The 26,792-nt window shown below is 41.5% G+C and overlaps 1 protein-coding gene across 1 annotated transcript in view; it reads right to left on the reverse strand.

Annotated features, from left to right (window-relative positions):
- Positions 1 to 3,296: 3,296 nt before the first annotated feature.
- KDM2B (lysine demethylase 2B) overlaps positions 3,297 to 26,792 on the reverse strand; it is a 170,767-nt gene continuing 147,271 nt past the window's right edge. Inside the window, exons 13-22 of the mRNA XM_065418043.1 lie at positions 24,988 to 25,212; positions 20,694 to 20,837; positions 13,932 to 14,018; positions 13,022 to 13,282; positions 11,724 to 11,762; positions 9,098 to 9,771; positions 7,266 to 7,429; positions 6,545 to 6,706; positions 5,171 to 5,389; positions 3,297 to 4,575 (exon numbers count right to left, since the gene is read on the reverse strand). Of these exons, the coding sequence (XP_065274115.1) occupies positions 4,394 to 4,575; positions 5,171 to 5,389; positions 6,545 to 6,706; positions 7,266 to 7,429; positions 9,098 to 9,771; positions 11,724 to 11,762; positions 13,022 to 13,282; positions 13,932 to 14,018; positions 20,694 to 20,837; positions 24,988 to 25,212 (2,157 nt within the window). The 3' untranslated portion in view covers positions 3,297 to 4,393. The remainder of the gene's footprint in view (positions 4,576 to 5,170; positions 5,390 to 6,544; positions 6,707 to 7,265; positions 7,430 to 9,097; positions 9,772 to 11,723; positions 11,763 to 13,021; positions 13,283 to 13,931; positions 14,019 to 20,693; positions 20,838 to 24,987; positions 25,213 to 26,792) is intronic.

Here is a 26,792-nt window from a genome sequence, read left to right on the forward strand (position 1 = left end):
GAATAAAAAAAATCTTAATGGTACTGGTCCATTACTAGAAGGAAGTGGTAGAGGTATTCAGTAAATATTTTTGTATTTAGGAAAAAAACAGAAGTACATGATATACTAATGGAGTGGAAAGTTTCTCAGGAGGATATTAAACAGCAACTGCTAAAGTCAGACACTTCAAAATCAGTTGGTCCAGATAACTTGCATCCAAGAGTTTTAAAAGAGCTGATTGAGAAGCTTGCTGAACCACTAATTCTGACTTTTTCAATAAGTCTTCAGTCAGTGGGGATGTTCCAGAAGTCTGGAACAAAACTAAGGTTGTTCCCATTACTTAAAAAGAGAAAACAGGATGACCCAGGTAATTAGTCCTATTAGTCTATCATCAATCCCAGGGAAAACAATGGAGCAACTGATATAGGGCTTAATAATTAAATGTAACATAAAAATGCCAATCAACATGGGTTTACAGAAAATAGACCAGATCTGTCTCTTTTTTAGAGGAATTAAAGGTAACTGATCTAATATATTCTTTAAGGCATTTGACTTGGTACCATGAGACATTTTGATTAAACTATCATGATATAACATTAACATGGTACACATTAAAACTGGTAGGTCTCAGTGTAACTGTCAATGGGGAATCATCGCTGAACAGCTCTGGTTCTAGTGAGGTTCCACAGGGATCAGTTTTTGGCCCTATGCTATTTGATAAAAATGTTGATCACCTTAAACAAAAAAAAATCACTGAAAATCTGCAAATGACAAGTTGGAAGTGGTAAATAATGAAAGTACAGATCACAGAGCAATCTCAATTACTTAGTAAGATGGGTACACTTACATGTTTTAATATGTAGATTTAGCCATATATACATCTCCAAAGAATGTATGCTATACTTACAGTCTGGGAAAGAGTGACTCTGAAAAAGATTTGGGGGTTGTGGTGGATAATCAGCTGAACATGAGATTCCAGTATGACACCCCACAGCACAACAGAGGAATCTCAAGTTGGCATTGGGGCAACTGCTGTTGGAATATTGTGTCCAGGTCTGGTGTCCACCATTCAAGAAGAATTTGGAAAACTGAAAATGGTTCAGAGAAGAGCCACAAAAATGATTGAACTATTAGAAAACATGCCTTATAGTGAAACTCAGCAGTAGTTTAAAGAGAAGGTTAAAGGATGACAGCCTGGGTTACAGTAGTTGGAATTGATAAAGGATTTTTCTGTTCAACTGCAATTGCAGGCTTAATCCCCATGGAACTGGAGGCTGATAAGCCTCTTTTAGAATCACTCAGTATGGTCTGCCTGACAGCTGGAAAGATGTGAATTAGAAAATTGATAGCAAAGCTATATTTTAAGACAAAGTATCTGCCCTCCAGAAGCTGTAAGTTCCCACAATGTGGACAAGTAGCAGCCCGTGAATGAAAAATCTAGCTCTACCTCTCCTATAAATTAAGTATAGAAAGTGAAACTTAAGCAAGAACTATAGACACGCTAGCCGTAGTACCATGTACCCTGGTGGGCCAAAAAATAGAGAGCCCAACAGACTGTAGTAAAACAACTTCTAATACACCATTTTATCAGCTACACAAAACGATTTTCCCCATAACGCTCAGGCACGTCCAAAGTTTTCTAGAGAGGCAGGCCCCAATTGGTGCCCCATTCTACAACTCCCCTCTTCCCCCAAGGTGATTGCTGCTGCTTCTGCCACCTGCCAGGGTCAGTCACTTGCCTCCATTTCCTTTTTACATTTTTCCTGTCTGTAGTGCCTGTGTAGTAGCTAAAACAGACAGGAGCATAGTAACTTTTTTTCAAATTGATTATCCCCTACATATAAATACCTAGATCCCACAGTGCTTATCAGTGGATCTTAAAGCGTTTTACAAAAGAAATACTATTATGCCCACTTTACAGATGGTGAAACTGAGTGAGCTTGCCTGATGTCAATTTTTTATGCAGGGCATCTTATCAGTTGTTTGAAAACAAAACACTTCTAAAAAGCTCATCATTAATCCAGCAACTAATGTAGCAGTTACAAAATCCATGCTGCTTGGCTACCTCCATCATTTGGTCACTTGTTGCATTACACCGAGTTGTACTGTTTACTTACCTGAAGGTTCTTAGAGCTGAGATTATGCCTTGTACATTCTGTAATGGTCAAGCACACTGTTGGTTTTCAAAATGTTCATATCACAGGAAAGATATTCCATTAAAGCTGAATTTTGAAGTAGCAGAATTAATCATTCTTCAGAATAAAATCATTTCAAATAAAAGCAATTAAGAATGGCAGTAGGGGGTTCCCCATCAAGATGTATTCACTTTATAGGTAAAGATTTTTTTCTAACTACCAGCACTGCAAACACAACAGGAGCGAGAGTCATGCTGGGTTGAGAATGCAAGCCTAGATGGACCACATCTCACAAGTCCAACAGTGAAGGTGCTTCAATCTGTTCTGACATTTTCCAGGTCTTATCCATCCTACCATTTTCATTTTTGACTGCCAGTGCACACGGTTTCATTGAACTGCCCACAGGAGTACATCCAGGTCTTCTCATAATAAATTAAGTTCCCCACAATATACAGGTAGTTGTGTACTCATCCTTCCAACATTCATTACCTTTCACTTGTCAAAGAATTTCATCTAGCAGTTTTGCTTCCCAGCTAGTGAGACGTTGGGTCCTTCTGAAATTGCTCATGAGCTTTAGTTTTGTCTCATCTAAATAATTGTTACCTGGAATTTATGCCATTTTACTGTTTAATACAGATATCACCTGAGAAAATAGTAAACACCACAAAGCTCCAAGGTTCTGGACCAGAACTTGTCAGACTTTTTGGAAATAAAATGATCAACTCTCTCTCCTTTATCAGCATGCTTAAAGAATTCTGGTATATGAGAGATACATGACTTTATGTACCATAACTAGTGAAAGATGCTTCAGGCCAGAGTAGGTCACTTTACACTTGCAACCCTAGAGTGTTCCGTGTCCATTGTGCCATTTTCTGCTCAATGGTTTTGCTTATGCATAACAAACCTCACGACTGATCATACACAAAAAGAAATAAAATCCAGCTCACCTCAGTCTTAGATGGTGGCTTTGCAGGGCTAAGAGCAAAACACAGTAAACAACCTGGTTTTGTTCCTAAAGGCAGAAAGTCATGACTGAGTACACACAGGGAACAGAGCTGTTAAGTAAGAAAGTGGTATGCAGTTTTGTTTTGTTTTTAATAAAGTTACTCGTCAGATGAGAACTGCACTGTAAATACTTTTGACTCTGCATCAAACAGAACAATTTTTATCAATTCAAGTTTGAATAGAAACCCTCTTAGGCTTTATCTGTTTTTGTACAATTGTTTATACAAATTCAACAAAGGTAAAACTGCATCAGGAAATTCTACGAAAACAACACCTTACAACAATGGCACTTATCAATGCAGAATTTTACAATCAGGAAATAACCATGTTATAAACCTTAAATGAGAACTCAACTCACACTTCAAAGAAAGAGGAAAAAAAGACTATGCTTTACCATTTATTCTACTGTTTGACTCACTGTATAAATTAATTTCATATTGAGTACAAGAGCTCATGCTACAGAGTGAAACCCTCCTATGTGCAAAAGCTGAAATTGGAATTTTTAAAATTTTGAGAAAAAGGTGATTTCTATACAGATAAAACTTGGCATAGTGTCTTACTTCAACTATCATTTACACCTTATTTCCACAACATGCTTATGTCACTTCTGAAGTATACAAAGCAGGATATAAACTTCCATTAAAACATGCTTTAAATTGAAAGTATTAACCTACTTTTCCTGACCTGGGCACGTTTGCAGATGTATATTGTGTCTACGAAGTATAGGTTAAGTTCTCGCCTACTGTAAAGATAAAAATTGGCAATCCAAAACCAAAACACTGGTAATGCATTCAAAACATTGCATAAATAACTTTTAAACAATTTTGTACAAAAATATTTCTGCATAATGTAAGATGTAACAAAACAAAATGTGTTAAGAAGGCAGAAATGCAGTGTGTGGTCCACTTTAATGACACCAACTTTTTTTTTTGTTTTAAGAAATGAAGAGCAGAAATTAAATTTACACTACCCAAGCACATGCGGTGGTACTTTAAACAACAGATCAGTCTTCTTCCAGGTGTGAACATTTATCATCAATAACAGTCGCCTTATGAATTTGCATAAGAGTCAGTGCAGGACATCCCAGGTAGACTGAATTAAGTGGCACAGGTAGAAATTCTTAACATGGGTAGTTTTAATGATGTTCTCTCCTTGACAGGACTGTAAAATCCAATCTTTGATATTTTCTGGTTTCCCAATTGAAAATAAAATCCCTACATATTCTTAGTCCCTTCCCCACCCCTTGCCCCAATATTTACACACTTGTCCTTTAACTAACTCAGTTTTTGAAGAAGTTTCTCTTCCACCTGACCAAACTGAACACTCACGGACATCTCTGCTATGAACTGCTCACAGCCTTCCTTTGTCACTTGCTTGCAGTACCTCAAGTCAATCTGACAGATGTTTCCACAACGTTTAAAGTAGGACAGGCACTGGTCAGTAACCTTATTGCAATCTGTTAGGAAAACAACAAAGGGGAGATAAATTAATCAGTTTGTCTTAATTTGTCAATATCAGGACAATTTATACAGACTGTGACATGCCCCCATTTGCTCTTGTATCGTTGCACTGGTCAATAAAATCAATGGGTTAAAGCCACCAGCTTGCTGACAATTCTCTGATCTTTGCAGTCAGTTGTGTAACATATTGGATAAAAATGCAAAACAAGCCAGTTTCATGAGTGGTGGCAAAGGGGGCTTAGAGTCACATGGGGAGGATGGATAAAGTAAAGTGTGGGGGTTTCTAGCCCGAAGACAAAGGAGAGAGCTTTCTTTTATGCTGGAGAATTCAAAGTGGACAAAAGGAGAAATGCTGGTTGTGTTTTTCCCCAGGAAGGATCACATGAGCTAGCGGGGGGTGGGGTGGGGGGGTGTCTATGGCTAATAGAGTGTATGAAGCTCTTTCAGGGGGAAGGAGGGAGATAGTTGAGTAAACTCTCTCTCTCCCCTGCAATTTGTACTCTTATATTTCATACAAATCCAGCATTTCTCATGCCACTACAAGCTCTGGTACAATTAGGCAAAGCCTCACTCAGACCTCCCACCACCTACCTGATAAATTAATTTCAGTTAAGGAATCACGCGTGGTGGTTCCTACTGCAGTCAGCAGGTTAATAGACTGATCTGACACATGGTTACAGTAACTAAGATTGAGTTTGGAAAGCAGAGGCATGTGCCTAATGATCAATCGTAAAGAAGCATCTGTAATATCCAGACCAGCCAAACGCAGCTCAACTATGTTCCGTAGTTTACTTCGGTTGTCAATTTGACCTGTAAGACAAAAGTTTTTTTGTTTGTTTGTTTTTTTAAACTACACTCCAGTTTTGCAATCAGCAGCAGATTAAAAACCAACCCCATACAAAATGCACTGTAACTTATGGTGCCAATGCCCCCAGTTTATTTAAATGGACAGTTAAACACACACAGAAGTGATTTAAGTTACCTACTGTTTCAAGGAGCCCTCAAGGTGACCATCAGTGAGAGTACATTTTCCTCCTCTGTTTTTTCACTTTTAGCTTGTACATTTGACAGCACTTTACCTAAAGTCCTTTTCACTGTTTCCCCTGGCAGTCAATCACTTTCCCCTTTTTGCATGGGTTCCACACAGCAATGGGAACAAAAGAACAAAAACTGAGGTCTGACAAACCCAAGCCCAACTCAACAGTGAGTCAAAATGGAAGACTGGGACTTATTTCAGCTCCAGTAGTGCAGTCTGTGAGATGTGAAATGCATTTTGGCTCAATATTTTTGATGATAGCTTTGTTAATGATTTTGATAGAGCTATTTGTAACCATCAGCATGCAAGAGTCTAGAATAATTTCCTGTTTGCACAGGCATATGGACAAATCCAAACCCTGATGGGGGAAAAGTGTGGTCCCAGTAACATAATTAAGGGTCCAAAGACTTGAATGGAATTATTCATAGGAACAAGCACTATGTATTTGCAGGTTCAGATCCAGCATGTTTGGTAGATCACACAATATTGCTCTGAGCTGATATGAGGCCTTGATAAGGCCAAAAAAGCTACTGCTCCTCTGAATTGAAAGACAAGATTTCCACACTTTTAAAGTATACATGTTTGCAGCCTGAATGGAGGAAAGTCATTTGCTGGGAAAGCTGGCACAGCAGATGAAGTGAGTGGCCAGAGGCCATAGTCTGTTGGCTAGGAATTTACCACAGGATGTCCAGAAGGACTGTAGCAGTACTGGCCCACACATCTCATATATGTCAGCATTCTACAGAATAGGGCCCAGATGGTCAGCTAATGTAAATTGTAGTAGCACCACTGACTTCAAGGAGCTTTGCTGATTTATTACAGCTGAGGATCTGGCCCCAAGAAATGCAGTGTCCCACAAACCAGCTACCACCTATTGGCACATGAAAGATACTTGCCAAGCTACATTAATTAATAAATCAATCAGCTACCTGGCCTGTTATCTGTTGGTGGTGACAAGAGGTCTCTCATTTGTGCATCTTTTAATCCTTCCACCCACTGAACATCCAGGGTTCGGAGTAAAGGACAACTGGAACTACAAAGTGCTGAGACGGCTATCCATGAACATCCTGATAACAGCAGGTCTCGTAGACCTGGAGATACAAACAAAGGAAATGCCATAGTTGATCCTAGTGTAGAGTCCAATTTAGGTTAATTTTAAGGATAAATGTAGTACTGGTGACAGATCCTAACACTCCCAAGAGTCTGCAATCTTCTGACCACAGAACAGAGCTAACACAGGCAGCGACAGGGCAAGAGTTCCCACAATGCCCTGTCACTGTACTTCACCCCGATCTGGAATATCCACCACTATGTGTGACTATCTCCCTAAAGACAGAGTTCTCCATCACCCATTTGATCCTAAACTTCTCTTAAGAGGCTGGTTAACAAGGGTGCTTATAATAATGATTTGGACATTTTTCCATTAGGACCTATCCCACTCATTTCATATAGGACTCAACAATCATCACATAATTTCCAGTCATACTGTTGCTGTAGGATTCTGTGTCCTAATACTTCTCTCTGAGGCCACTTAGATCCCTTTTGTATCATTTTAAATTTTGTTTCATTACACATTTCACAGAGATTTCTCCCTAGAGATCTCCTTTATATCTAAATTGGGATCAATACACCAGTCACAATGTCACTTACCTGGGAGTCTGTTGATGAGCCAGCTCAGCTGTTTTTTAGATATGTTTGTCCAGCTAAGATCAAGGGTTACAGGCTGTCTCCTGATAATGCCACTGAGCATAAGTGGAGTGATGGATTTACAATGGTTTAGATCTATTTTGGTCCACAATCTTTTATCACAGCACCTACAATAACACAATTGTTAATTTGGGATTTGCTTTGAATTTTGTAATGCCTTAAGAGTGAAAAATAGCTGAGAAACCAATGTAATGGCAGCAGCTGAGAGATCTGTTTGAAGAGGCTAGGGGGAGTCATGCATGCATTCAAGCAGAGACTATTACACAAGTTGAAAGCTGCTTCAAGTGTTTTCATCAAAGCCAAAATGTAAGGATATCTTCCCAATAGATGAAACCCTGTTATGGGAGGGATTTTCAAAGGTACAGTCCCATTGACTTTCAGTGGGGTCTGTGCTCTTAAGTCACTGATGAGCTTTTGAAAATCCCATCATATAGCCTCAACAAACCAGAATAATTTCTTATTTTTCTTAGCCTTTGGATTTGAAGGTCAGTTTTGACCAAGGAGGTGCTACTGACTGTTCTGATTTCTCCAGTTTTCCATTTAGCTAAACTAGTGAGTCTCATAAGATGGAAATCTCCATCTCTTGCTCTGCATCTCTATTTCAATCCTACACACACAGCTTCTGTGTCTCTGTCCCTTCCATGTTGCTACAGTTTGCTATGGGCAACAGAGCCATGCAAAAATCCTAACGAACTTGCAAGATTTACCTAGCATTCGGAAACATTGTACTTAGCTGGAGAAAATCTGTTTACAAGCATCTTGTAAAATCACCAAGGAATCCACAGCGGAAGCAATTCCATGGACCTTATTCTTCATAGAGTTATCAGCTTGTCAATTATCCTATTCATTACTGGGGAGTGCCATGAAAGAGTCTGTTATCTGCCTGTCTGGGTAAATATTAGAGTTTTGATACATCTGAGCAGCCAGCCAAGAGGATGCTTTATTGGAAGTTCAGCCAAGTGTATAAACATGGCTATGAGATTCATAATATACATTACAGCTTATTGTTGGGTTATGGTCATTGACCTATTGAGTCAATTTATATAAGAGCCCCAGAGAGAGACACAATAAATGGCAATATAATAATTAGCATGGAAAATATACTCCGAGATTCTCTACCAATGAAACTGCTGTTAAAAAGCAGAGGGTTGGGAATACAACAAACAAGTTCTTTCCACCATGTGCCCTATATATGCAAAAATAATCTTAGAACAGCTTGAAGCACCTCTGAAATCAGTGAACAGGGGGCAATGGGATATCTTGTCTGAATCTCAGGAGGCGTTTAATAACTGGATGGAGGAAAGACTCAAGTTAATGGCAGGCAGGCATCTAATGATGTCCAGATTCAGGAATTTCTACTTCCTATACTAGTACACTGCTCTATCTTCTGTTGTCTAACTAGAGGATTTTGGAATACAGTTGGCATGAGAGAGACATATAACCACATAACATACCAGCCTTGTAGGTGATCTAGAGTTCTCAAAAAAGCAGGCCAGCTCCTGCACATACATACCTCACCTAGAAATATTTAAACTATTTTTGATTGAACTGCATTGAGAGAGAGAGATCTGCTGTGGTTTTGTTAAAGGCCAGCATTTGTGGTCATACCCACACTCCATGTGAACTGAGGAGAGCATCGTCTTCCCCTAAGACTTCACACATGCTTAAATCCCCTTCAGGAAGAAGAGAAATTAGTAAATGCTGATTATTCTATACCTCCATGAATCACATCATGAAGTAAGATACAACCAGTATCGTCCCCCTCAGCTCCTTACCATCTGTTCCAGGTCTTACAAACTCTCATACAGATGCACAAGTCGCTATGACTGAGGTAGCTAAAGACAGCCATCCAGACTTCCCTTTGCATCACATGGGCTGCCCCGTCATCTAGGGGGAGTGAGTCCGGAGGAGGGCTGATGGGGGGTGGCCTGATTACATGGCGTTCCATCTGAATGCATTTGGGAGGAGAGAGCGAAGGTGGTGGCCGGGTAATCACCCTAGGTGTGCTTCGCAGGCTTGGCACAAGCTGGTGCCTCAGCTCCCTAGGAGTCCCATTTAACCCTTTGCTGAACCTGTGGAGTCTCTCGCTATTGCTCAGAGCACGTTTGGGCTCCTCATTCTCGCTCTCTGGCTCAGATTTGATGGGTTGGTGGTTCTCATTGGCAAGGCTGTTCTCGGTTTTTTGGATCTCCTGATTGAGCTCCTTGCTGAGCTCTTTGCTCAGTTCCTTATTTGGAAGCCGCCTTTTCCGCCTCATCTTTATCTTCTTCTTGTCCCTGGGCTCAGCACTTTCGGTGCTGGGGCCCGCAGTGGGAGAGCTTGACCGTGACTGGTCACTCTCCTTGGACTTTGGAGGTGCTTCTGGCAGATCCTCCTCGGGTTCCTGTTTAAAACGCCGCAGGGGTTTGGCCATGGCAGGTCGGTCATCTGTAGCCTTCCATGATCGCCTCTGAAAAGGAAGACTTTGAGGCTTAGTAGAGCTGATAATTAATGAGTTAGTGCCACAGGGCCTGCAAACAGCACCTTGTGCAAGAGGACATGCTTCCCAGCAGCCTGCACAGAGGGCAATAGAATAATGGACCACATCCAAACATTCTCCTGACTACAGTGCAACGTTAATAACTGGTGGCACCACGCCTAAGATGGTATTTTAAAGTGGCATTGTATATTAAAAACTGCAACTTCAGGAGCAACCCTGAGGACTCCAGGGGACTGTTTTATATTTAACATGGATATTCCTGAAACATCAGGACAATCTAATTTTTAAGGATCTGCTGGTAGCACAGCAAGTGAGCACCAGTTAAACAATTAATATATGCACCAGGTAACAACACATTGTAAACAAATGCTCTCTTCCGAAGGAGATCTCTGTTGGGTAGGAGAAAACTGGCTCAGGACACTGTGGTTCAGAAAGTAAATTTCCCATTTTAAAAGATGGCCACTGTACTTCCTGATATGCGGTCAAGACCAGTGGTTTTACTCACCCAAGCAGCAATGCAGGCTAAGAGTACTGGGTTCATTGGATTTAGCAAGTTTTGGAACATTCTGTATTGCAATTACTAAGCCACATTCTTGGCCTACTGCTCTTCTGCCACTTACTGCTGGATCCTTGAGTGGTAGCTACCCCTTTACATCCCAAGGAGTGCACTGCATTGTCTCAGTCTCTCTCCAGCATAGTATGTATATATACAAATGGGTGATCCAACTGACAGCCTTGATACACTGCTAGTCTGATGAGACTTGAAGTTCACAGAAACTTTGATTGAAAGTGGGGCTGTGGAGGGGTTAGCTGGCACCTTCCTCCCTGCTCCAGTCACTTTTCGTAAGCAGGAATCACACATCACTTGTCTACTTTAATCAAATCCCACACTGACGTACGTTGGACACAGTTGCAAAAGATGTGCAATACCATGCCAAAAAAGGGGAAGATTTCAGGTCTAATCTGATCACTACGAGCAAGAGAGAAGAAGTTGACAGTTGTTAAAACTAAAATGAAACAGCACTGTAGTAAACAGGGATGAGGTTGGCAAAAGGAGGTGTGACATTATCAACACACTGATTATTATGCCAGAATTTCTATGTTGCTGCAATAAACTATATGGATCTAATAAAAGGACATGCTCCTAGCTTTTAAACGGGGATGTATCACTAATGCACAGCCTTCACAGCTTTTTTTTTTGGAGCTTTAACCAAAGTTATAGGGGACTGAACTAAGGTATTAAGATTACAGAGGGATTAGCGAAAGATGATCAATCCCTCCTTTTTTACATCAATTACAGGAGAAAGAGAAGTTACTGAAAGTTAGTGACAGGTAATTTAGATTAATTAAATGGAAACTTCTTCAGACAGTCACCTTATGGCATTCTCCATCCTAGGATATCAGAATCAGAAACTAGGAGCTGGATAATTTAATGACCTACAATAACATTTCTAATCATATGCTAGTGTATAAAAGGTAAACAGATCATCCTTCGAGCCATCAGTGGATCACTATCAAGGTCGGGATAGATTTTACCTCTTGCACCATTACACAAATAGCCAGGTGGTGTTATTGGGTCTGGCAAGATTGGTGCATGTAGGGAGAGCAGAACATCAGTACAGAGAAGAGAATTTTACTCACTGGTCTTTGAAAATGACATAGCCTATGTTTTGACAGCATTTTAGTAGAGGATTGTAGAATAGGAAATATTTTAAAAAAACTGAGATCAACTAAACTCAGGTGGAAACCTGTGTGTGCATTCAGAAAGAGGGTGTTTTCTGATTTTGAGATGCAAATATGCAGTAAAAATGGCAGCAAAGACACAGCAATGGGATTGCTAAAGAAACTGAACCACCACGCAGCTCAGAGAACACAAGAGGGAAAAAAGTGGAAGCACACAAATTAAAGAGGTGTCAAAGTACCTTTTTCCTGAAGAGTTTCTCTTCTTTACCAAGTTTTAGCTGTTTCAGGAAAGAAAAGAAAACAAATGTTTTATTTTTGTGCAGGTATCTAGTAAAAATTCCTACTATACCAATTTTCTTCAATTAATAGCTGGTTTGGTGAGTGGTTACAGCAAAGCAAAATGAAGTGGACAGGTTAACCCGCTATATAATAATCAAGCTACACTTTGTTTCTTGCCTTTCTGAATATTAATGGTTTGTTGTTTTCAACAGCTGAAGTCCATTAATGAACATTTAACATCCCCCCATAATCTCCTCCCCAGTGCACTGTGGTGTCACTCTATGGAACCATCAAAGTGTCCCACATTCTGGAGGCGTGTAGGAAATGCGTACCAGCATCCTTTAAGTCAAATAGTTTTTAGTGGCCATGAAGGCAAGCAGATAACAGCACTGGCTAGAGACCAAACACATGTGGACTGGCATTGTGCATGCAGCCCCCCTACTCTGCCTCTGCAACTTCAATCCCTACCTGTATCACCTATTTCAAATCTTGGGGTGTTTACCATAGTGAATGTATGTGTCAAAACTAGCACAAAAACTCCCATTAAACACAACTGAAATCACCACACATTTACTCATGACCAAAGTCCCCCTTTTCACTTCCACAGACAAGCTACTCTGCAATCCCTAGATGTTAAATAAAACTAATGCATTTGAATGCTTTCTGGCCCAAATAAACTGTGCAAGTCAGATTTTAAAAAGTTGCCTAAATTGCAGCTGAAAGCAATGGATAGATTCCTCCTTCTCTCTGTAAGTTGGGGAGAATATTATCTCAGAGATGCTGTAAGGATCAGTTACTTAGTGAAGTATTACTACTGCTGTATGTAGTTAGGGCTAGTTAGAGAAAGCTATCAAGTGCCACCCAGTGGCTAGAGATGAAAAGGGTTGATTGAAGCTACTTTTGACCACCCCACCTCCCCATTAAAAAAAAAACCCTACAGTGGGGCTCTCCTCGTTCAGAGTTGCTTTTTTTTTTTTTTTTAAAGTAAATAGCCAGTTCTTTGCCCAGTGTTTTCTGTCCCTGAATAAAAAGGTAAAGTAAAGTTCAGGTGGATAAACTTTACTGTTCTGCTTGATGGATACTTTTCAAAAAGAAACGTAAAGTGCTATGCAATTTCCTTTGTAACTATCACTTGCTGGAATTCAAGAGACTCAAAGGAAAGCTTAAAGCAGAAGTGCAAGAGACATCAGCCCCTGACCTACAACAAGTGCCTGTGTACGCGCATGCATTAAGGAAATGTGGTTCTATCCTCTCATACCCGTTTTCTCATAGCAGGTTCTTGGGGTTTCTCAAATTTTCTTTTCCTTCGCATATGCGCATCATCTGACTTTCTCCTCAAAATAGAATCAACAGGGTTTTTTTTGGAATGTTCATCAGATTTCCGCCTGGGGGTTTCTTCACATTCCCCTTTCCGTTTTGCTACATCTGTTACTTCCTTATTATCTCTGTTCATCTTCTGTTCCTTAAGCAGTGAGCCTGGGAGATTCGACGCATATTTGAATCCTGGTCCACGCTTTTGCTTGTACGCCAAAGAGAGAGAAAACACAAACAAACTTTATATCTTATGTCTTTTTTTGCTGTTTACAATGCATTTCACCTGAAGCTTGTCTGGTTACAAGCAGTTGATTAAACCACTAAATGGCTATTCACAAGCAGTCAGTGTGGTAAAGAATTTTAACCTCCAAGGCGTTTTTCCTATTTGTAACATACCTTCTACCTCCATCTCAGATAATAAAGAATCTAATGTTTCACTAGTTGTAAGGGACACTTCAGATTTTGTTGAATACAGCTTTACAAAATCTAAAAAACAAACAGCTTTTAGTTTGGATTTAAACATCCCTCCTCTGCAGGATTTCCTACAATGTTTTGGTTACACTCTGTCAGTGCATAGAATCCGAAAGTGAAAATGACTGCAAACAAGAGGGGTGCTTACTAATTTCTTTTCTTTGTCTCAGCTGAATGACGTACAATAAAGAAAAGCAGAGAAGATTTTTAAATAGTCTCAAGTTATTTGACAATGTGTCTCTTTGTTTACTACGTGGATTTTTAGACTAAAAGTGCTTTTGTTCCATAGCCAAAACAAGACAGCAAAAATAAATCTGGATGTTAGAGAGAATACACCAGATTTAGTGTCTCATGCTTATGTCATATATTCCAGTGAAACTCACTTTCCCAGTTTTCCCTGCATGGTTGCACTTTGGACATTCCCAGCAGTTCGGCAGTTCATCGTTAACCACACCATCCGATTCCTTCACCTAGAGGGAAAGAGGCATATCCCATTAATAGTGTTAAGTGGCAGTGCAAGTCCACATACAGATTATCGTCATCTAAAAGTGGTCATTACAATAGCAGGGGGACAGACTTTTTGCACTGCTACCCTGTTTCTCAGATCAGTTGTTTCTCTTCCAGTGGCTCTAGGCTAGATGCACTAAAGGAACAGCACTACCTTGTTTGCACTATGACACGCATACTCCCAACCCTGTAAGATTACTCACCAAACACCACCAACAAAATCAAAAACAGACTGGCCAGTTTGGTATTTGAGATGGATTTTAAGTCTTGGCTTTTTGGCTAAGATCAGGGGTAGTCCCTGTTTAATAATTGACATATTTTCTATTAAGATACCATATCCTGTACTTGTAGTGAAATGGGCTGTTCAATCGCCTAATCTAAGACTGTCCCCTCCTTCATCTCCAATTTACAACACACTCTTTCACTCATTTCCCTCCAGTGGCCTGGCAAGAAGATCAGCCTTTTAATAATAAAATAAATAAATATCACCCAGCTTTTATACAGTGCTTTTCATTAGTAGATCCCAAAGCACTTCACAAAGGAAGTCAATATCATTATCCTCATTTTACAGATACAAAAAGGTCTCCTTCCCATCCCCATTAACACGGAAAAGTGTTTTTAAAAGTGAGGATTTTTGTAATGTACTTAAAAGTGCTCCTTAAAATGTTAATCAAGGACCCATGCAGGAAAATAACCCCATGCCAGGCTGCAGCCCAAATGCCAACAAAATGGAACTTGCCAGGTCAGTTCCAGGGGACAGGCTGAAACTTTCATTCAAAGATACGGTGTGCCCAGCAATTTTATTTTATAGCCCCCTTGCCTTCAAAGTTATCCATTCCTTCATCATCAATTCAACAGGTAGTATACGGAGAAGAAAAGCTCATTCTATCAAGTTTATTAGTATTGTGTTTGGTTTTTTAAAAGACAGTCTCCAAAACTGCATTAAGGGCTATATGTTATAATTAGCAACATGGTCGTGCCCCAAAGAGCTAATAGGATAAATTTTCATAAGCCCTTAATTCACTTTTGAAAGTGGGACTTAGGTGCTTTTGAAAATTGCACCTTTTGTTTTATTTTAGATATGGCACAGTGGAATTAAACAGTAGGGTCGGGATGGGGTGAGGAACGACAAGGGTTATGGTAGTAAGAGCACATGGCTACTCATTTATGGCATGTTCATACCTTGAGTCAATTACAAACTTTAAAAAAAAAAAAAACTGTTAAAAATTAGATTCACTTCTTGGCATTGTGGAAGAAATGCATCAGAAGATTTATATTTATATGGAAAGCAAAGTAGCTTGTAAAGTGGACGTTGAATACATAGGGGCAGGTTGGAAGTAAGGCCAATAAGACATCAAGGCTAGAATTACCAGTAGGGTAAAGGACATGAGGGGACTAAGTCTGAAATAGAGGCCAGGGCAGTGCTATAAAGGGCCTGGGGGACTCATGCAGGTTTTGTTAAAGAAAAGCTTCAAAAAATTTTTTTGTTTTAATTCAGTGAAACAGCTCATTTGTATTTGAATATTCTCCTGCAGTAATAAGAGGGCTACAGTCTGCAGCCTCTGAACCAGACAGTGACTGCTCTAGTTTTACTATCCAGTGAGAGTGATAAGTCAGTTGTTTTATTTTTGAAGAGCCCTTTCAGTTTTAATAATCTCGAGCACTGAAAGCAAACAGGGGAGGAATTTTAAACGTTTATCTTGACTGTATCACTTAAACCTCCCTTCCCCCTTCACAGGTGTGGGACTGTGCCACAATGAGTTATGTAGATCCTCCATCTTTAGGAAACAGCCCCTGGGGCAGTCCCAAGTCAGAAACAAGTTACTTCTTGTGCTGAATAGATCAAATTCTACCTAAAGGGGAGACAAAGACCATTAGGCCCCTTTGTGTGAAGTTTAAAGCACTGAACAGATGTGGGTAATTGTAGACAAACTAATGAGACACACAAAAACCTGCCACTTAATCTGTCACAAACCAAGCAGCAGGTGGATGTCTAAACCACAGCTTGTAGCTCTTTCAGCACTGAATATCCAGCAGGAGGACAGCAATTCTAGGGATCTAAATGTGGGATTATACAACTATGCAGTTGTCCTATTAAAGGTTGTGGGAATCACAGTGTTTATTTGACAACATTAGGCAAAAGCCATGTGCCATGGCAGTGCTGGAATAAGAAGGGGGTGACACAAGTGGGGAATGAAATGTACTGGCACAGCAGTGTTTGTGTAGAGAAGGTCAGACTCCACGCATGCTTCTCTACCAGTGCACCTAATGCTATTCATCCTCTTGCACTCATTAGCACTAAATTCATTCACAAGGTTTGGAAAATATAAGCCCCCCCAAGAATACATTTTTATGATTAAGAGACTAAAAGGAAAGAGGGAACATTCTTTTATTGAGAAAAAACTAAATTTGATCCTTAGAAATCTGAAAACACAGTAAGTCACCTACATTAACAGTGAGATTTGGAACATGCTCGATCATTAACTGGATTAACCAGCATGGATTAAACTCTCTTTAGGAAACAGTAAAGGATATGTGATGAAAGGCTGCTATTTAGATTCCTTTTAAAATCCATACATTCACTGTGGGGAGGAACAAAGCAGAAATGGCTGTGTCTGTAGAGGACACACCTGGGTGATATTCGCACAGACAGACTCAGCTTGGATACTTCACTGCTAAGATCAAATTTGCAGAAAAATGAGAGCATGGCAATAAATCCCCGAGCCCATAACATACTCCTTCATATATGGAATTGAGATCTGACTGTGGCAGTAGGGTGACCAGATGTCCTGATTTTATAGGGACAGTCCCGATTTTGGGGGCTTTTTCTTATATAGGCACCTATTACCCCTCACCCCCGTCCCGATTTTTCACACTTGCTGTCTGATCACCCTATGTGGCAGTCCGACTGGCTTGCCAATGCGATCAGCTGTGGGGACTCCCTCCCTTCTCTCAATGGGAGAAGCCTGAGATGGTTATAAAAAAAAAATCACACGCTGAAAGTAGGTTTTAGATAGTGGAGAAACCCAACCCACCCTTATGCAACCAAGCTAGGAACTTTGAAAAGTGTGGGCTCTATAACCTGGAACAGCCTGAAAGGGAGTAGAAATTACACTAGCACATGCTGAACCGTTCCCACCAGAAGAGCACTGCAGGAGCTGTGGAGTCATCTCTGCAGAATGATGGAAACTTAGAGTCCAAGGATGTTCACTCTTTAACTGATCCCAACCCTTCCTGTTCATTTATTCTCCCACAGGGAGTTCATTTTCCAGTCTATGGATTTTATTCAAAGATGGCATCCAAGAGCCAACATACACTGCTGCCTATTTACTGTTACATTTTCAAGCATGATTGGGGGATGGGCGGGAAGGACCTTCTCTTATGGTGGAGGCAGGAGGTGCTGGCATGAGAGGTCATCCCCATAATAAAGGGGGCTTCACACTATCTAGGTATTTATATTGTGGGGGCAGCAGCTGCTCCAGTAGGGAGGGGACTCATACAGCAGCCAGTTGGTTCCAAATTCTGCACTTAAGCCTACTTTAAGGATTAGAATAGAGTGCAAACAATAAGAGAGACGGAGTTTCTTCAGTCTCATGAAACATTGTGGAGCCCAACAGGAACAAAGAAGGAATGCAGAGAGAGGCTCCCATTGCATCACCTTCCCTCTGCCATTCTCCTTCAGTGTTCACACTGCCTTGCCTTTCCAGAGGCTCCCAAATCCCTGGTGGGATGGTGTCCTTTTCGTCCTGCAAATAAATGTCACTTCGGCAGCCACCCTGAGCAGATTACCTACAGAAAAGGCATTGGAGGATACTCCACTGCTACAGGTCACCAGGGATTTGGGGAGCTCCAGGGAAGCTGAGGAGATACACAAGGCTCCCAGCCCACACAACACTTTGAGGACAAGGTGTAAGGGCCCCCAAAAGCTCAGTTTGACATGGTGTTTCTGGCCAGGGATAGGGAAAGGAATCCTAGGGGGTGTTATCTGCCAGCTGTTTTTACTTGCTAAAAAACAAAACAAAAAACCTACACCTGTTTGCCCAGGGCAGAACTGCAAATATCTCGAACTTTTCCATTTTCATAGATACTGGAAGTGATTTTTCTATGTTACCAAACCAGCACTTGGCTGGTTAGTCTCTGGTCATGAATATGCAGGACAGCAGTAGTACTTGCTTGAATTTCACAGGTCTGACCCACATCCTGCATAGCTAGCTCGCATGTCAGCAAGCCCCAAATTTGGTTTGGGGAAGTCAATGTTTCAACTGCCGCTAAACAGTGATTCTGTCCTGCATGCCAAATCCTGAATAATGGTTACTCTGTGATGCTGCAGGGAAGGACAGAGGAAAATGTGGAGTAGTTTGGGCATGTGAGTTTGGTACACTGCAATAGTAAAGCAGTGCTGCAAGTCAGGACTGACGTGCCCTGCAGGACAGACTACACAGCTCCTTCCCCTGCTAACCACTAGCTCCAGCCAGTGCTATCAGTCACTCTTTCACTAACATACTAAAGACCTCATTTTCAGAAGTGTGAGCAACTGCAGCTTGCCCTTCCCTACCCTCCTGACTACAACAGGAGCTGTGGGTGCTGAGCACCTCTGAAAATTGTGCCATTCTTCACCCAGAGATTAGGGAGCTGAGAGATAGTACAGACAGCATTATCCAGAGCATGTGGTTCCTGCATTTTGGAACAAAAGTATTTTTCCATCACAGTGGGTTCCACAGGCACCAACTGTGGCCTTCTGGGAGTAGGGGGATGTTGGAATACATTTTACTGTGGAAATAGCAAAACTATTTTAACCATAAATTGGGATGACGATGAAGGAGAGAATGGTTGAGTGACTCAAGCTGGACAAATCGCTCCCAGGATCAGTTCTGGAACGAGAGTGGCTCAGAAGTCTCCCAGTCAAGTGGCTGCAAAAGCCCACAGAGAGGGTGGGATTTTCAGATGTGCTCAGCATTGACCTAACTCTGCTCCCGTTGAAGGGTATGGCCATTGATATCAATGGGAGCAGAGTTAGGCTAATGCTGAGTACTTTTGAAGTCTAAAACATACCTGCTGTGTTCCCTAGAGATTACCGGGACACAGGCACTGCTGGGAAAGCTCAATGAGCTCAAAGCCAGCCTCTGCTGAACACAAGGTTTATGTCTGGACAAACACATGAACTGAGCTACCCATTTGTCCTTTCTGAGGAGTAGGGAGGTTGTTTGTAAGTGTGGGAATTGTGGTCTTAACTAATCTAAACCAGACTTTTTAATTTACAGGTGTCAGAGCCTAGAAATACTTAGCTGAGATTTCATTGCCAGCTTCAACTCTGCTCTTGAATCACTGAACACTCCAGCCATACACCCTCCGCTGTCCTAAAGAAGCCATCTCTCTCCTTCTCACGCACATACACTCTCGCATACTGCAAGACCACTCTCTAGTTAAAGGTGGGAGACAAACCTTCTCTGTACAGGCAAAGGACCACAACATCTCTCATACAGTCTCCTGATTTAATCCAAGTGGAAGATCCTGCCTCTACCCCAGTCACAGTGGGTATGTCTACACTGCAATAAAAGACCTGTGCCATTATCAAGGCTGGCCCAGGTCAGTTGGCTCAGAATCATGGGGCTTAAGCTATAAAATTGCAGTTTAGATGTTTGGGCTTAGCCTGGAGCCTGGGCTCTGAGACCCCGCAAGGGGAGAGATCTCAGAGCCTAGGCTCCAGCCCAGGCCCAAACATCTATATTACTATTTTTAGCCTTGCAGCCTGAGCCCCATGAGCCTGAGTCAGCTGACCCAGACTCTGAGACTTGGTGCCATGAGTTTTTTTTAATCACAGTGTAGACATGCGTAGTTTGCCCAGAGTCCCCATGCTCAACTCTAGGCCAGAGATCAACTTTGCCCACATTTACCCGCAACATACAGAACAGACAATTAACCCTTTACCCTACTCACCCTCACAAGTTGGGCCTAAGACCACCCTACACCCAATAAGGGCCAGGCGGGAACATCATGCAGGCTGTACTATTTTACAACCAGACCATGTTATTGTAATCCATCTAAACAGACAAATTCAGTTTCTTTCCTATAGCAGCTGGGATGGGTGGGTGGGAGGCACACATTTACTACCATTTGTAAAGGGAGGAAGAGCTAGATGTTGGGTCAACATTGGAATTTTCACTGAGTCTTTCCAGACTGACATTTAGGTTTATTTGAATCACAAAGTTCTAATCTCCTAACTTCCAACTTGTTTTGTTTAAATAACACCAAAGCTCTAAGAAACTCTGCAGTTCACAGGTTCATCTCCTCACCTCAGAATTATTTACCTGGAAATATCTAAGGAGATGAACCTTTACTTATGTCAAATACTAAGGAGGTTGAAGAAATCTGAAAGCTCTTTTGGAAAGCAGGGGTTTCCCTGCTCATTGGGGTTACTAGCTACTAAATGTCAAAGAGAATCCTCTTGAGTAATGCTCCCTACTCAGAGAGGGTTTCGGGCTCCCGGACTGCCAACCTGCACCTTGCGCCAGCTCTACATTCTCATACAGTTTTCACAAAAAAGCTTTCAAGCAGTTAGTTTTAGTTCATTGTTTTTAACTGAAGGAAGTGACCGACTCTGTTTATTACTACCATCAGTGTCATTTCTCTGGACTCACCTTAAGGCATCCTGGGTGTATTATTTCATTACAAATGGAACATTCCATTAGCATGAGATTAAACTTGCCCTCCTCCTCTTCCACAGTGTCCTCCTTCCCAGCTTCTCCGCACACGAGACACACAGCGGTGTGAGGCAGCACTGGCTGTTTGCACAGATGAGAGAGAGATTAGGGCATAGGTAACATAATGGAGCAGACGATCAAGACATTTAATTTACATTTGGCTAATCTCAAACAGTTTGTGATACAGGGTCATTGATTCTGTAAAGTGCTGAGAGCCACCAACTCTAATGAATGTAACAAGCACTGAACGTCAACAGCAGGATGAGAGTTCTAGAGCAACAAATAGTGAATGCTATACATTGGGGATGATCCTGGCCCCCTGTAACACCACTAAAGTCAATGGACAACCCGAGGGATGAATCCTGCCCACTAAGTACATCAGCACATTGGCTTTGGTCTTAGAAATTTACAGTAGACAGATACAGAGCCCTGCTTGTGAGTTAGTTTACTGTAACAGAGTGACATAGAAGAAAGAAGAGAAATTAGATCATCAAAAACATTGGTCTATTATACCTCATAACCTCCCTTAGCAGATAGGCAGCAACCCCATTTTACAGAAAGAGCAGAGGAAGGTTATGGGAATCAACCAAAGTCACAAAGCAAGTCCACAGCAAAACCAGGAACAGAACCCAAATCTCTCAACTACTAGATCTAACCATGATTAATACCTATATCATAGTATCACCTACAGGCCACTATCAGGATTAGGATACCATTTTGTAGGCACTGTATAAGAACACAGGAAGATAGGAGGCAATGCGGTGAATTTCTAGCAATGGAGAGATTCTTCCTTCCAGGCCAGATCTCAGTTAAGATGCTACAATTCTCCACCTACTTTAGTTATTTCTGTAACCTTGGTGTCAAAGTGCCGGAATGTCAGTCTAATTAAGAAACTGTCTTTGCACTAATGACACAAACAAGTGTAAGCTGACCACCTCGGACGTCATAAGTAAGCATCAAACCTGGGACCTCTTGAGTTAAATGCATGAGCCTCTACTGCATGAGCTAAAAGATACCTCTCTCTTAGCCCAGGCTGTAGCAGGCTCAATCTCTACAGCTGGCCCAGCCACCACTAGGAGGAGAACAGAGTGCCACACTGAGCAGGTGGGGGTTACACAAGTACTTGGTTTGCTGCAAGTCTTGTGACAAGGTGGGGAACAAAGACACTCAAAAGAAGCTGGCTATAATCTGAAATGCATTCAGCTAGATTATATATCACTACTTATCTATTAACCTTCAAGAGCGGAGAACTGGCTTTCATGGCAAAGGCTTCATTTTAGAAGTATATACAAATCCTAACAAACCATCATTGGATAACTACATTGATTGAAATCTGCAGATAGTTTGAAATCTCAGGCAGGATAAAAAAAACGATTGACATTGAAGATACTACTGTTTAACCTGCCCTATACATTGACACTTGATGTATTAGCTTTGGCAACACTTCTAAACCTTACCATGGTCAATAAATACTTAGCCCTTCATCTTTAAAGAACTTTAAAAATATTAACTAATTAATCCTCACACACACACACGGAGAGATTATCTCCATTCTGCAGTTGGGGAAAACTGACAGAAGTTAAGTTCAAAGCCAGAGAAGTTCTGCCTACTAGAAATTGTTTGTATTGCAAGCAGCTGCCATGCTTGTAACACACTATGTCTATGCACAAAAGTGCTTGCAAAAGCGCATAGACATTGTTAGGATTATTGTAATTGTTCTTGCTTGGGGCAAGGGTCTCCAGTTCTATATACTGCCCCAGGTCACTCCGCACCACTGAAATGCCCGTGTTGACAAACTGCTGGTATTGCAGCTGAAACATTACAATTGGTCCTCCCAGCACAATGCCCCTGCATCACCTTGAGGAACCACTCTGTGCAACTTACAACATCTCAGATCCTCAACTCCTCTCTTGTTCTGAGCTACTGCAGCTTCCGTCATTTCATTCAGATTAGTTTCCTGTTTTATGAAGTGCAGTACAGGTTCTCTTAAGGCTTGTAATGTTACCAAATACCAGCGTTCTTTATACAGTTGATATTTTTAAACTCGAAAACAAAATCTATTGAACAGCACTAGAACAAACTGTGGATTATTACTTCCACAAAGCCTCGCCTTGAGGACCTGTGCTGGAAGCTGTGGGATATGTACCCACAATGCACTGCTACTGCAACAACCAGAGGACATGCTGACCAAGTTTATATAAGGCAGGATGGCTAGTGGGAACATGAGGCACTGTTACAAACTACAACAGTTCAAAATGAACCATTTTAAACTGTAACCAGACAATTCTACAGATGTTCTTTGCAATGGAGAAGGTGAAATAAGAGTCCCATTGGTACTAGCACCAGTGGGAATTTCCCCAGAGCAGACAAGGTCCCAGAGTCCATGTCCAAACTGGGAGTAGAACCAGGGCATCCTGACTCCCAACCCTGTGGTCAGACTATAGCTCTGCTGAAATTGAACTGATCTAGGAAGAAATATTTTCCCATGGAATATAGGGAAAGATGCCCAGGACAGAATCCAGTTCCATGAAGGTCTGATCATTCTGGACACACACCTGAACTGGTCAGAGACAGGGAAGATGGTATTAACATTGTTTTCCCCCCAAAGCAGGAGTGGCCCTGCTTTGTTTAGGACTACTCAGAAGAAATGGTGGAGGATCCCTCAAGCAACTACTGGCTGACAGAACAGTGCAACTTTGCTAACCTTCTCCTTCACAGGGATCAGGACTATACAACACGATTGAAACTGGTTGCTGCTGGCAGTTTCCCTGACCAATGGAGACAGTGAAGCCATTTTATAAACCCGCTGTAGACCCTCAACAAGGGAGAGCAAGATTTGACTAGCATGACTAAAAAATTTCTCCATCCAAACTTGTCAATGAATTCATGTCACAGCTCAGTTAATAATAATTTAAAGTACTCAGATGAAAAGCATGCTAGAGCTGCAAAAGGACTTTACAGAGAGGTAGGTATTCCCTCCAATTTACAGATCAGAAAACTGAGGCACTGAGAAGCTAAAAACCTCGGTCCAGGTCATGGAGCAAGTCTGTCAAAGCCAGGAACATACCCAGAAGAAGTGAATCCAAGTCCCCTGTTCTAAAGAGGACGTATGGCCTAGCACAGGACTGGGAGTCAGAGGGCCAGATTTTCAGAACAGCTCAGCACACCCAGCAGTTCCTATGGAGAACAATGGCAGCTGCTGAGTGCTGAACACTCCTGAAAATCAGGCCCAGGAGATCTGGGTTCTATGCAGGGCTCTTCTACTCACTTGCTGTGTGACCCTGGCCAAAGCACAATTTCTCTCTGCCTCAGTTTCCTCAAATAAAAAAAAGTTAATAAATGTACGTAACTCATAGGTGTGCTAGTAGACTAAACTAAGATCAGATGGAAGCCACTATAGAAGTATTACCGCCACCAGCAGACAACGTGCCTTCCCCTTAAAAAAAAAAAAAAAAAAAAAGCAAATAGTAATAATAGCTGGCACAGTTTGATCCCAGCACAGACAAGGCCTTTGAATCCATCAGGGGAAACTCTCAAACTTACAAATATAGCTAATCACAACTAAAATGGGAGAGAAAAGATGGAGTTTCCTCCCTTCAGAGAGTGGATGTATACCCACTGGACCAACACAGCAACTCAGTGTGAAAGGAACAGCTGAGGAGGCAGCAAATTCAAATCTGGATCTGGTTTAGTCTGAGATTCAGGTTCCAACAGTGCCAAAATTGTGGGAGATTTTAGCCCAAGATTTCCACCTTCTTTAGTTGAGGTGGTAAGATTGGTTGGATTCTCATGGAATCTGACAAGATCCAAAGCAGAAGACAGCCCCCCGCCCCCATCCTTTGCTTTGAATAGGACTTGAATTTTCCTCCCTCCTGAAATTCAAAGAGGTTCATATTCAAGATGTGAGTTTTGGCACATTTCTAATAATCCTCTCTTCATGCTGCCCCCCCACCCCAAACCTACTGAGAATCCAAAATTACATTTTTAAATAAGGTTGGAGGGAGGGGGGAGGAAAGAGGTCTGAGAAGGAGCTCTCAACTGGGATCCACGGTGTTTAACTTGCTTTTAAAGTAGGAGAGATGAACTTTCAGGGGGGAGTTCTAAAGCCCATGTCTAGTCACCAGGGATAGTAGGATCTCTGAAAGGTGGGTGGGTACGCTCTAACACAAGCCACCAGAACAAAGCTTGTCAAGGCGTCTCAAGAGAGCCATAGCTAAGAGTGGACACTTACTGCGATGCACTGCCTCATAATGCAGGACTGCTTCATCCTTCCAGGCCCACCAAACTTCTTCATGTCTTTGCAGAAGTGACACTCGCCGCACTCTGTACGTAGACAAGCCTCGCACTTGCGGCATCGCGTTCTTCTCCGGCGCGCTCCTGCAGTCGTCCGATTAGCAGCTAGCTTCACTGCAGAGGCAGTGCCCAGTTTCCCTTTGGGTCGTCCAACTGCCCTGTTCTGGAAATGCCAGAGACACAGGATGAATATCTCATTATATTTATTGCTTAAGCCACAGAATCTCCTTTTACTTGGGGACAATTGATGCCATCGTCTCCTAGCTATAAAGATGAGATGTGCATTAGAAATATACATAGATAGAGAATACTTAGAACATACACATTGTCGCTTTTAAAGTCACCAACCCTCTCAACATCCTTTGAGGTAGTACCACATTTTATACAAATGGGAAACCGAAGCAGAGAGATTAAGATCACTATCCTGCAATGAGCTCTGCACAGATGGAGCCCCACTGAAGTCAACACAAGCGTACCCATACGCAGCTCATTGCAGTACTGGGGCCCAAGTGATTTACTCAAGGCTACAGAGGGAATCTATGTCAGAGCCGAGGAGTTCCTGGGTCCCGGGTTTATGTTTAGATAATGCTAGTGGTCCTATTTTCCTCCATCTGAAAAGGAGGTATGCAGGGAGGAGATGAAAGTAAATTTAGAGGTAGACTGTAAACTTTGAAATCATGGTGGGGAAGAGGAATTTGAATTCATGTAAGTGATAAAGTAGGATATGAGCCCTAGGCACCATAGAATACTTTCCAGCAATCCCTCTTACATCACCTCCAAACAGGTATTCAGAAATGAAACACTAGAATTCTACATTAAAGGCAATCAACTTTCTCACCAGAGATGCCTGGAAAGGCTGTAGAAAGCACACTTTTTCTATGTTTCCAGAAGCTTGAGAAGCACTGAAAATTTTTTAACTTAATAGATTCTTTGTGCAATTGCAACATATTCACTTATCCACTTTTGGGCATCTGGATCAAGAAATCCAGCCATATGCTTCCACATTCAAGGGAAAGTGACAGAGGCCAAATTCTCTTCTTGATTTAAAAGATCTACAGTAGTGACTTCTACAGGATCATAAAGGTTAACTGAGCAAGATATGGCCCTATATCTAACCACTCTCCCCAATTCTTTCTTGCATTACTGACCGTGTTCTAGATCAAATAAAAAATGCAGCAAACTCCATTTACTTTATTACTTTTGAGATTTGTCTACCTTCTGCATTTCTCAGCATGTCGAATGAGAGCAGAATAGTTTCACTTTCTCTTCCTGCTGAACTAGCACAAGTCTTTAACTTTGGGTAGCTAGTACTGCAGGGGAAGGTTTGGTTAAAAACACAAACTAAAATCCAAAAAAATCCCACCCCAAAACCAAAAGTTTCCATTGGAGTTAAAAAAAGAAAGGCTCATGGAAACATTTTAATTTGGTTTTGTAAACTTCCCCATTCTTTCTTAACACACACACCCGCCCACCAGAATTAAAACCACACAGAGCCATATTTAATCTCCCTATATAATTGGACCTAATAAGCTCCCTCTGTATCTAATTTCTATGGTTACCTGTGATAGGCTGCCATTATTTTAACAAACATTTTCTCCTTTCGCCTGCGAGAAACCCATGTCCCAGGGGTTCTGCTGGGAGAAGGGAGGGAACTGGGCATCTATTAACTTATTTTTCCATTCAAACAGACACATCATCATAATTGAGAGGAAGAACACACCACGTGGTGCACACACTTATATT

The sequence above is a fragment of the Emys orbicularis genome, chromosome 16 (genome assembly GCF_028017835.1).
Source record: "Emys orbicularis isolate rEmyOrb1 chromosome 16, rEmyOrb1.hap1, whole genome shotgun sequence".
Classification (NCBI taxonomy): Eukaryota; Metazoa; Chordata; order Testudines; family Emydidae; genus Emys; species Emys orbicularis.